Source organism: Ambystoma mexicanum, chromosome 2q (genome assembly GCF_040938575.1).
Source record: "Ambystoma mexicanum isolate Mex_15411 chromosome 2q, UKY_AmexF1_1, whole genome shotgun sequence".
Taxonomy (NCBI): domain Eukaryota; kingdom Metazoa; phylum Chordata; class Amphibia; order Caudata; family Ambystomatidae; genus Ambystoma; species Ambystoma mexicanum.
In genome coordinates, this window is record NC_090924.1 from 103,663,874 (window position 1) to 103,676,588 (window position 12,715).

Here is a 12,715-nt window from a genome sequence, read left to right on the forward strand (position 1 = left end):
GTCTTTATACCGCTGCCGTTGGAACAGATTTTGCAGCTGGTGTAGAGAACAGAATATCGACCCATTTTCATGTGGTACACCAATGGTTTTGTCCTTCCTACTATATTTGGCAAATTCAGGCCTTCAAGTTGGCACCATTAAGGGCTATCTCGCAGCGCTATCTATCTTTAAGCGTACTGCGGAGGAACCATCCTATTTCAAATTACCCTTGGTAATACAGTTTCTAAAGGGGTTAACCAATGTTTATCCCCCAAGACCATTCCAAGTTCCCCTATGGGATTTAAACTTAGTACTAACTTTCCTGATGGGTACACCTTTCGAACCTCTCCATTCTTGTTCGTTAAGATTCCTTACCCTTAAGACTGTTTTATTAATAGCACTTACATCTGCTAGTAGGGTGAGCGAATAACAAGCTTTCTTGTAAACCCCCTCATACAATCTTTCACAAAGACAAAGTTGTCCTGCAAGTGAAGCCTAATTTCCTCCCAAAGGTAGTTTCTGAATTCCATATCTCTCAGAAGATTACCCTACCATCTTTCTATCCTCCTCCTCACCCGGGGAAAGAGGAAGAGAGGTTACACAGACTAGACCCTAGGAGGGTTTTAAGTTTTTACATTAGTAGACTAGCCAGGATAAGACAGGCAGACCAGCTGTTTGTAGGTTACGCAGGTCACAAGCTGGGGTTACCAATAACTAAGCAGACCATTTCCAGATGGATCATTCTAGCCATTCTGGAATGTTATAAACTGGCAGGGAAAGAGCCCCCTCAAAACCTTAGGGCTCATTCGACCAGAGGTATTGCAGCTTCATCGGCCCTCAAAAGAGGCGTGCCGATTAAAGACATATGTGCGGCCGCTACATGGTCATCTGTCCATACCTTTACACGTTTTTACAATCTGGATTCCTCCTCCAGTCGAGACTAGGTTTGGAAGGGCTGTACTGCAGTCTATTCATCAATAGAAGACAGCGTGAAGTCAGTACTCCCTCCTCCAATATAGAATACTGCTATGGGAGCCTATCTAAGATGAGGAATACGTCGGAGGACACAATCCCTTCGAAGAACAAGTTACTTCTTACCTTGTAACGTTCTTTCGACGGGATGTTCCTCCGACGTATTCCTCATCAACCCTCCCATCCATCCCCGCAGTTCTACTTCCCTTGTTGTTGCAGCTTACGCTCCTTCAGGGTGATTAGTCTAGTCCAGACAGTAATACTGTGGGCTACAAAACGGAACTGAGCAACGGACGCTGCGCGCGGCCTTTATAGGCAGATGACGTCGAGCGTCGATACGGCGGCTGTCGAAGGACATCGACTCGAGGGACGTCGACGCGCAGCGCCCTCTGGAGAAAAAATTTTTTCCGAGGCCAGCAGAGCTGGAAGGATATATCTAAGATGAGGAATACGTCGGAGGAACATCCCGTCGAAAGAACGTTACAAGGTAAGAAGTAACTTGTTCTTCTACATCTATTAACTGGGGGACCAGTTTGTCTGAAATGAGGAACATGTCCAATCTGGAGAAGCCCCCATGTGCTGCAGAGCAAAAGGTATAATCACGCTCCTCGTGATGAGAAAACCGCCACGCCTCAATGAGCGAATGATCGCGGAGCAGAGAAGTGAGTGCTAAAAAAATCTTTTTATCTGCAGCAGGGGGGGGGCAAGGTCTTATCAACCAATGGGTTGATCACAGCCTTAAATCTCCTGCTTTCATGAGTTCTTTCTCGGCCTGTTCATACAGCAGTTTCGACAAAGAGGCAAAGAACACATCCTGATGGGAGTTAGGCGCATACAGCGAGACCAAAGTTACTTTCCGCCCCCGTACTTCAGCCAACATAATATATCTCCCATCTCTGTCGCACAACACCTTCTGCACCTTCAGGGGGGCATCTCTACACATCAGGATAGCCACTCCTTGTTTCTTTAAGCCAGCAGAAGCACAATATCTAGTGGGATAAGACTTATTAAGCCGAAACTCCTCTGATTGCAGGAGGTGAGTTTCCTGAAGAAACAAGAGGTCGGGATTAAGAGTAAACCTATGGAATAAAGCTTTCCGCTTTAGGGGGGAATTTAAACCTTGCACATTCAAGGTGAGGCAGCTAAAGTTCTATCCCATCTCTCTGTTCACGTACAATCCTCTGCATAGTCTTAAAAAAATTAACGTCCTCCCCCCCAGAGAAAAGCCACCCCCAGAGAAAAGCCATCGGATACCTCCCTTCATGTCTCCCCGCAAAGCAGATCATTCATAGAGAGAGCACTCTCCTAACAGCACAGCATTCCCAAGGGCAGAAATGAGCCACCCATCTTTCATCAAAAGAGCACCAGACAAGCCAAAATAGCATGTCCAATAAGCGAAATTGGTAGATATGCCAAAAAGAATAAAAACAGTAAGATCAGAACAAAAGACCACAACGGCCTTCTCATAACATTGTAACATCACACTCAGGCTACAAAGTGGACGCAATTCACATCTGGACGCCCGGTCAAACATACTCTGTCTCATCTTGAGTACAACTCAACACCCAACACTCCACATATAACCATAGTAACATACAACTTCACTCTCCGCCCACAGCCTCCTTGGAGGCAGAAAAGCCTTGACATCTTAATCACCAAACTTCAGCTAAGCATAGTTTGAGGGAGTTGCCCATATCCAGCGGATAGGACCATAGATCCTATAGACCTCAAGAACCTTGTGTTAGGGCCATTTCCCCAAATCAGGAGGATTCCATATTCTCTGCCCCCCTACCCTGAGAGCTCCCCTCCACCGCCCAACCCTTGGGCTTCCTCTTCATGTCTTTTGGTGTGGAGCTAACCAACCGTTCCCTTGAAGCCCCGTGACCCCCATCAGCGCCATCAGCATCAGGGCCCGCCATCAGCTCCCTTGCTTTGTCCTCCGAGCCAATAGCATAGGACCAGTTGTGCAGTTCGAAAAGAAGCTTACAAGGAAACCCCCAACAGTAGCTGACCTTTTTTGCCTGGAGCCAGGCTGTGACTCTTTGGATGCGTTTGCGATGCGATAGATCCCCGGAAATTCACTGGCTCTGCCTTTCTAGCCGCTGCCATTATTGCCTCGTTTTGGTTGAAGAAATGAACCCTAGAAAGAACATCGGGGAGGAGATTTCGCCTCTGCTGAAGTGATGAGTAGACCCGGTGGGTCCTGTCCAGAATCAAGTCCTCCGAGTCTCCAAGGGACAACAAGGATTTGAAAAGAGCCTTTACGTAGTAGGGGAGGTCTTGATCAAGAATTTGTCTTGGGATGCCACGTAGTCAAATGTTGTTCCTTCTTGAGCGGATTTCCAAGTCTGCTTTTTTGGCTCCAAATTCCTCAAGCCACTCCTCTATATTCCTGACTCTCCCTGCAAGCTCCTCGTTCCCACGCGTTTGCTCACATGCCAAATTTTCTAGATCATTGACTCTGGCCTCCAGCCCAGATATGTGAGAATCCAGACCGGCAATGGAGCGGGCTCGAGAGTCTTTAGAGGATTTTATTTCCAGCTTTATCTCCTGGGTGATATATCATTTAAGATTTTTCAACATTTCTTCAAAGCGCTGCATGGATGAAGAAGACTCGGGGGAGGAGTCCTCCCCCTGCGAGGCATGGACATCTGCCTCGGTAGTCTGCATCTTTTGGGTAGCAGGAGCAGAAGGGGCCAAGTACGCTGTGATTTCGCTCCCCTTGTGCTTATGACCAGATCTGGGCATTATCAGGAAGGACAGATGGACAATTAACACATTCTGGCCCAGAGAAGCCCGTGGAATGTGGATCGCCCCACCCCCAGTGGAGCCCTCAACAATGCCCAACTAAATAAGGAAGCAGAGTGTCCTTCAGAAGCCAGCTAACAAGTGTAGGACCAGAAATGGCGGTTTCCAGGATTGGGACAGCCCACAGGAGTGTCCAGGGGTGCCCAGCGCCTTTCCCCTGCCAAACTCTTCACCCAGCCAGCCTTAGTGCGCACCCAAAAGAATCTGCTTCTCCACCTTCCAGTCCACACAGGCAATTGATTCAGTGGGGCAAGGAACACAGCCTACAAGCTATAAGCCCCATTCACATGCCCCTGCTAACTCTTCACCCAGCCAGCCTCAATGCGCGCCCCACAGGATCTGCTTAGTCAGCTTCCAGTCCACGCAGACCAGTAATTCAGATGGGCAAGGATCACAGCCCTCAGGCTATAAGCCCCACTCTCATCTTGCCCCACCACAGTCACCGGGCCCCCTCATCTCCTCCACGGGACCAGTCATTTCGCCCCTACAGGGTGTGATGTCGTCACATAACTCCCTGGTCACGTGGAGAGGAACACGGGGCCGCAGGAAGGGTAGGGACAGGAGATGACATGGGGTTGGGCAGTTGGGGAAGGCACGCTAAGAATAAAGATGTGTTAGTCAAGACCCCGCGTCCTCGCATCATTACGGAGTGTGAGGAGTGCGTGTGGAAGTCTAGGCACATCTCGACACTGGCGACGAGGATGGGATTTTTCACGGCATCATGTCGGTACAAAGATCACGTAAAATAAATACCCATGCATGTTCTTGAAGCTGCCACCGACAGCGGATGCATTCTCAGTTACAAATCGGCAGTTGACATGGGGCTGATTCATGTTCTGTATAGACTCATGATGCATAAACATCTGGACCCCACCACCAACATTGACAAAGTTTTCCCTGCATTGTTCAAAGGACTAGGAAAATTGAAGAACAGACAAATTGAACTGCATATAGACAACAGCATTCCTCCGGTAGCGCAGCATTACCGCGGTATTCCCGTTAATATACAAAAGCAAGTGGAAACCGAACTAATGAAACTTTTAGAGGCGGACATAATTGAACCGGCTGAAGGACCCACTCCCTGGGTGTCTCCCATAGTACCAGTCCCCAAAAGAGACTCCGCTGACATTCACATTTGTGTGGACATGCGAAGACCAAATGAAGCAATCTTGAGAGAACGTCATCAATCTCCTAGGATAACGGACATGGTGCATCTGCTCAATGGAGCCACTGTATTTTCAAAACTTGACCTCAATAAGGGGTACCATCAATTAGAACTCCACAAAAGGTCCAGATACATCACCACTTTTGCTACGCACCTGGGTCTCTATAGATACAAGCGGCTCAGTTTTGGAGTTTCTTCAGCAGCAGAAATGTTCCAATCGGAAATTCACAACATAATTAAACACGTGCCAAATTGCTTGAACTACAGCGACGACATCTTAGTATTTGGACAAAATCAAGAGCAACACGGTGACACTCTTATGCGTGTGTGCATGGCACTGGAGGAAGCACACCTCACCCTAAACAAGGACAAATGCGAATTTAGAAAGCCAACCCTACGATTCTTCGGCCACATTTTCTCCAAAAATGGAATGACACCGGATCCTGAGAAGGTCAGTGCACTCACGAGCATGACTCCACCAACCTCCGTCACTGATCTGCGATTGTTTCTAGGCCTAGCAAGCTACTGCACAAGATACATAAAGGACTTTGCATCGGTTAGCGCACCCTTGAGAGCCCTCACTAAGCTCAACGCCGAGTTCCGATGGACCGATGAATGCCAACAAGCGTTCCAAATCATCAAAGATCGCATTGCGGATGCCAAAAATATGGCATATTTTGATCCACGGAAGCACACGGAATTAATAGTGGATGCTAGCCCGGTCGGCCTAGGGGCCATTCTAACTCAACTTGATCACAAAGACGGCAGGACCATACATGTAGTGTCCTATGCCAGCCGCAGCCTCTCAAAAACTGAACAAGCATACTCACAAGCCGAGAAGGAAGGTCTGGCTGTTGTGTGGGCATGCGAGCATTTTCATCTCTTCCTTTACGGGAAACCCTTCACAATAGTGACAGACCATCAGGCATTACTATTCATCTATGGAAATGCTCAAGCTAAAATGCCTCCCAGAATAGCTCGGTGGGCCCTAAGGTTACAAGACTACCAATTCAACATCATTCATCGACCGGGAAAAGAACAAAATCCAGCGGACTTCCTTTCGCGTCATCCCAATCAAGATTGCAACCCCGATTCGTCCATTGCAGACCAATACATCATGTACGTGGTCCAAGAAAGTACCCCACAAGGTTTGGACATGGAACAAAAAGCCAGAGAAACCAACTCAGACCCCGCAATGCAGTTCATCATGAGGTGTCTTGAGACAGGTCACTGGAAACAGGCAAAGCAACTGAAAGAAGACGTCAGAGAGGAAACTAAACAAGACATCTCCTGTCTACTTACAGTAAAGGAAGAGCTCGCTGAAACAGAAGGACTCTTACTAAAAGGAACAAAACTTGAGATTCCTCGTTCGTTGAGAAAAAGGGTCCTTGAACTTGCACTGTAAGGACACCGAGGAATTATGTCCACCAAGAGGATGTTGCGACAAAGAGTATGGTTCCCTCAATTGGATACACAGGTGGAAGAGTTGCTCAAAAGTTGTCCCAGGTGTGTGGTTCTTAACCCTCAAACCAGACCGGAACCGCTCAGAATGACTGAATTGCCCAACGGAACCTGGGAAGAGATTGCGGTAGATCACTATGGTCCTCTGGAAGGGGGAGAATATGTCCTTGTAGCAATCGATGAATATTCAAGATTCCCAGACGTACAAATTGTACCGTCAACAGCGGCATATCACACCATCCCGGCATTGGATAGGATGTTTGCCACATACGGAATTCCAAAAGTAGTGAAATCAGATAATGGACCTCCATTTACCGGACAAGATTTCAAAACCTTCGCGAAATATATGGGTTTCCATCACAGAAAAGTAACACCGCTATGGCCTCAAGCGAATGGTACAGTTGAGCGTTTCATGGGGAGTGTCAAACGCACCACACAGATAGCTCGCCTAACGGGAGAACCAGTGGAGAAATTACTGTGTAAGCTAATGAGAGACTATCGAAATACCCCACACAGCACCACTGGCAAATCACCATCAGAAGTCATGTTTGGAAGAAATGTGCGAACCAGAATACCCCATATAGAATTAGAAGAAGAGAGGTACAAAGGTGATGATGAAATGAGACAACAAGACGCATCTCAGAAAGCAAACATGAAAGACACAGCAGATAAGAAAAGAAGGGCTGAAGAGAATATCTTGGAAACAGGAGACATTATCGTTGCGAGACAGCCACAAAATCGCAAAAACATGGCAGCGTTCAATGAAGAACCCCTCACCATCACGCATAGGAAAGGCTCTCTCATCACAGCTGAAGGAACTACGCGTGTAGTAACAAGAAACAGTTCCCACTTCAGAAGAATGCCAGGGATCATACCCCTAGTCGAACATCACATGCCAAGAGACGTGTTGGTGCGGGATGCACCTTATGAAGGAGATCAGGAGGATTCCGACACTGATGAGCCCTGTTGGCTACCTCAGAAATCGAATGAAAGAAACAATTGGAGACCTCGGAGAACTCGAAGACGACCACCTTGTCTCATTGAAGAGATGCCCTAATAACGAACTTAATGTTTAGTATCGGGGGGGTGTGATGTCGTCAGATAACTCCCTGCTCACGTGGAGAGGAACACGGGGCCGCAGGAAGGGGAGGGACAGGAGATGACATGGGGTTGGGCAGTTGGGGAAGGCACGCTAAGAATAAAGATGTGTTAGTCAAGACTCCGCGTCCTCTCATCATTACGGAGTGTGAGGAGTGCGTGTGGAAGTCTAGGCACATCTCGACACAGGGGCTCCACCTGAGCCGCGAGTCTCACACAGGCAAAGCGAGGCTGTGTGATCCGTTCCACAGAGACTGCGCTCGTCATGTGCGGCTCCTCACTGCTGCCGCCGCCGTCAGAAAGCCTGCCGGATCACTGAGGTAAGAACGCTCCCGAGGGGTGGGGGGGGGGTTCCCCGGCATCTGCAAATGCTCCTGATAACTCCAAACCAGAGAGCCCCCCCCTCCGTCCCCTACCTCCTCTGATCGCTATTCTCCCCAGTGGAGCCATTCCAGCCACCTTGTCTCCCGCACTCCAGGTACCTCCAGTGCCGGAGGGGCCTCCGCCGCCGACTGTCCACCGGGAGGGGCTTCAGTCTCTCCCCTTCGCCTGCACCGATCGCCCCAGCTTCAGGCACTCTCGTGACCGCATCACACCAGCTTCCTCCAAGCCTCGGCGCCGGTCCAGTTGCTCACTTCACTGGACCCGGCACCACAGCGCCAAGAATCTAATGCTTCGCCCGTCCTTTTGCGAGCCTGCACTGGCTCCTCTTGGACTTTCGGGTTTCGGGCTCCCCCAGCAGCACTTAGAACAGCGGCAAAGTCAGCTCCTCAAGCCCAGGGGACCTTCTGCCAGCATATCCTTTGCAAGTTGTAATATTTAGGGCATTTAAAATAGCTTGACCAGGCGCCCTTCCACAGAGCCTACAGCAGCCACGTCTGCATGGCATGTTGCCTAGCCACACCCCCCAGCAACCACACTTTTTAAGCCTTAATAGTGCTGCTGCTTCTGAGGGGCAGTGCCACCATTAAGGCTGAAAACATGTGGTGCTGTCCCCCACATCCATTTATGTAATAGATGAGGAGCTCAGCACCCTCCCTCCGGAGGGTGGAAGGGTGTGGGGGTCGCTGGTCTCTACAAAGGGCTACCTGGCAGGGGTGCCTGCAGCAGTCATTAAGCCGGGGCTCGTCAAGGAAGCGTGGCCTAACCAGCTTGCAAGCGCCATGCCTCCTTGATGAACCCCGGCTCGTTTTCCTGTGCCACTTAAGGCACTGGTTTTGGGCATTGTTTTGAGAGGGGGGTGGCGGGGCAGTGCAGTGAAGTCGCCACCTTGGGGCTTACAGAAGTTGTTCCGGTATCAGTGCCATGTTGGTCACACATACCCATATTAAATCTATTTTAATTTTATTGTTCTTGGCAGGATCCCACGCATTAGATATAGTTACTTCCCTGCAATGGTACATTTCAGCAAAGATCTCTTCCCTGGATTCCTATCCAACCCTCCTCTCTCCATTAACAAAGCAAGCATTTTCCTTGCAAGTTTAAAAATGAACCGATTCTGGGTTTGCCTGGTGCTGTGACCTTTGAGCCAAGTGTCCCATGAATTGTAAAGAAGCGGAGTACTATTTTGTAAATGAAATAGTTTAAATGTTTATCTTAATTTGTATAATAAAGAAATAACAATCAGGTAATTGATAATAATAATTACTAGAATCCAGCCTATTGCTCAGGTTATTTTAGCCTTGTGAGTCTGGATATCCTAAGCATGCATGGAATATTCCAAAGTAAATTGTGACATTTATACTTTGTATTCTGTGTGAGTTTGATTTGATCCAGCATATTTTAAAATGTGTTTGGCAGCAGTACTTAAACAACCATCTTGTATCATTTTTACTCCTTAGTTGATTTTCCAGGAGCAGAAGTACTGACAGAATTATGCTAAATTTTAAATAAATAGTCTTTGCGTATGCCATGTTTTGACTGTGGTGGCTTTCTAAGTTTGCACTTTACCCGTGAGGGTAGGGGATTGGAGTGTGGCATGGTGAGGAGGTGGGGGTGGATTAGCTGGGTGGTTGGGGAGTCCCCTGCCCCCAATTTAAAAAAAAAAAAAAAAAAAGACCGCAGAGAAAAATTCACGGGTAAAGAGCAAATGTGGAAAATAACCATGGTCAAAACACATGGAACCAGTCTTTGAACTAGGAAACAATATGAATGGAATGTTTTTACCTGCCTGTAGCTTGACCTAAGAGCCTTGCATAATATATGCGTTTTATTTGTAAGTTATTGTTTTTGCTGACGCCAGTGGCTCTTTAATGCTAAAATCTAGTCACAATCCCTTAACTCTTAATCGTAAGGATGGTTTGAAATGTATAATTCTGCTCATTCACTTGCAAACCAAGACTTTACATGGGTGTGGGGCACCAATTACTTTACAGCTTTGCACTCCTTGAGCAGTGCGGATGTACCCTGGTGGTCTATCTCTTTAGAGGAATTTAGTCCTGTGAATTTGAGGCTGCAACACACCTAAGATTGTGCCCAAAATCGTACGTAGGATTTTTTGTTTTGCCTTTCCTTTATTGATTTGCTACGTCTGATGTATTTTGTTACTGTTTTGCCTGCCCCTTTAATTTGTAACGTTTGTGTTTTTTCTCGCAGACAGAATGTGCACTTAGCAGTGCATGCAGAGAACTTTAACTCGGAAATTGTCTCTGTGAAAGAAATGAGGGATATCTGGTCTTGGATCCCAGAACGCTTTGCTCTATGCCAGCCCCTTCTGCTGTTCACAAACCTAGAACATGGCTGCAGTCTAACCAGGTACAATCTAGTTTTTTTTCCAAAATATATTAATGGGAATTAGCAACACATACGCAGTATCCAATCTCAAAATATTTATTTTTGAAAACGTTTGGTCCGCTGCATGATTTTCATTGCATTTCTTCTCTTGTGGATGGAGAATCCCATTTAAACATTTCCAAAATTTTACTTCATGCAACCACCATATTTACGTGTCACCAAATGATTAATAGCCCAGTGTGTTGGACCAACAGTGCACACATTATATATGCTTCAAACAAACTTTACTCCTAACAGGATGGATTTTGGATAAACCTCAATGGGTTTCTTAGATGTATTTACAGCAGAACTGGGTGTTCTTTTCTCTAAACCAGCTAAGCAAAAGATGCAGGAAATTGAGAATTTAGATTCCATCAGGGTTTTCCTTTCTAGTAGGGTTATGGGTCTTCGGGTTATAGCACCTGCATACTTATTAATAATCTCAGGGATGTTGAACACAACATACCTCTTAACACCTTAAACAGGTATGTATCACAGAGCTCCCCATTTGTAACTCCCCACAAGGAATCAATAAGTGGCCTAGTCTTCTCTGGAGTAACAGCTGTAGCAGCCTCCAGTATCTCCGGAGGGTCACTCAGAGCAACCCCCACCACCATCTAATGTCGAGAACTTTGACAGGAAAACCCTCAATGTTGAAATAACACCTGTGACTTGTTAGACCTTGAAGAGGACTAATGAATCTGCTTTCACTCGGGGCCAGGCACCAGGGAAACCGGCTCCTATTGACCAAAGAGCACAAATAGCAGTGCCCCTAAGGTTGCATGAATCAAAGTACAACCGAGATCATCTTACTAGCACTCCAAGACAGTAACTGCTTGGTAAATGTTATTATGTCCTATAACAGTGGCACAGAACACATCCAATGTTCTCTTTACACTCATGTTGCATCAGGCCTCAACATTTTCACTTGTCCCTAACCATTGGCTAGTGATAATTTACTCTTGGCGAGCAAAAAAATGTGTGCTGTGTGTAGCTGAGAACTGGTGTGGCGAGTGACGTTTATATAATTGGGTCAGGGGTGGGGACCGCTTTACCGCTTTGCTATTAATGTTTTTTTATATTAAAGATCCATAAAATTGTCAATTTGATTAATTGAAGCGTGTTGGGGGAAAAAGAAAACCTTGGCACAAGGATATATAGTGTACAAAAGAAATTCAGGGTCACCCCTGAACTAAGCGCTCTCATTTTGCTCTATTGACAAGTTGCAACAATATGTACAGACTAATTTCAATAGTATAGTTTCTTTTCTTGTTAGTAGTCCTTAAATCATAAGTTCTAATGTAAAGTGACTCAATGTCTTTTTATTTCTTCATAAAAGTCAGTCAAAATCCAAAAGGTGTGCTAGAAAGCCAATGAATTTCGGAACAATGCCCGTCGACACTGCCTGCTTTAAAAGTTATGAACATCTGAGTCCTTCCAGTCATCTGTACGGGATAAGAAAACACATTATGTCTATGGGTTCTACATCGATCTTCAGAATGAAGAAAACACAAGAGTGTAGAACCCTCAGGACCTTGCGAGGATGGGTGACTTTTATATGGCTATCTTGTAGCTTACAATTTGAAAAATTCTCCCCTCTTACCTTTTGAGGACCATTTGCGGATGTATTCCTCAGTTCAGAAGCCCATTTCCTCCATTAGACCGCACTGGTCTCATGGAGCGTCAGATTAGGTAGCTTTCCACAGGTATCGGGGCATTGTGGCAAGCCAGTATATTGCAGGCAGGCAACCCCAAATTCCTACAATACAGCACCAGCAAGGGAGCGGCTGAGAGTTCTGCCCTGCTCAGCGCCTCCGATGAAATGATGGCATCACACAGCTGCAAGCTCATGAACCCAACGGCTATCTTGTGCCCTGTTTGTGCTCTCCAGTCCCACATTTAGTGTTCCCCAGAGCAAGGGAATCATTAGAACAAATCCTTCAGTTGCATAGTATGCTGCTGCATGCATTCTCAAGAAAAGGGGTGACACCAGCAGGCGGACAATATTGCCAATCTTCACAATTTAATCTACTATATGGAACTACTCTCCACATTACGCTGTGTTATTGTATTTACTTGGTTGTAATGACTATACAAGGACCTTCCCAATTGTGTCCGAGACCCCAGTGAATTTATTCAGCTAACACCCTTAAGTTTAGACCTCAGGATGAATGTGAACTCTTAGTCCTTGGATGTATTTTCCATGGTCTGGTTTAGTTGGTTACTGTTGGATCTATTTTGTTCATAAATTACATGTTTTGGACAGTTACACGTTATACTGCTCCTGGTGGTACCACACGTGCCAAGTGGGTTCTCCCTGTTTGACTGTGTGGTGCCCGTGCATGATTGTGCATCTGATTGCTGGGGTGTTTCTTACTTGGGAATTCGTGGTGCATATGGAAATATCTGACATGCCTATTATAGTTGCTTAGAGCTTTGTAGTACTTGTGAGTTTTGCAT

At 46.6% G+C, this 12,715-nt stretch overlaps 1 protein-coding gene across 14 annotated transcripts in view; it reads left to right on the forward strand.

Moving 5' to 3' along the window:
* The window catches only part of TBC1D24 (TBC1 domain family member 24), a 1,120,122-nt gene that overhangs the window by 849,814 nt on the left and 257,593 nt on the right, over positions 1 to 12,715 (forward strand). For all 14 annotated transcript variants that reach the window (XM_069646948.1, XM_069646944.1, XM_069646940.1 and 11 more), the window contains one exon: positions 10,079 to 10,237. In XM_069646948.1, coding sequence (XP_069503049.1) covers positions 10,079 to 10,237 — 159 coding nt within the window. The remainder of the gene's footprint in view (positions 1 to 10,078; positions 10,238 to 12,715) is intronic.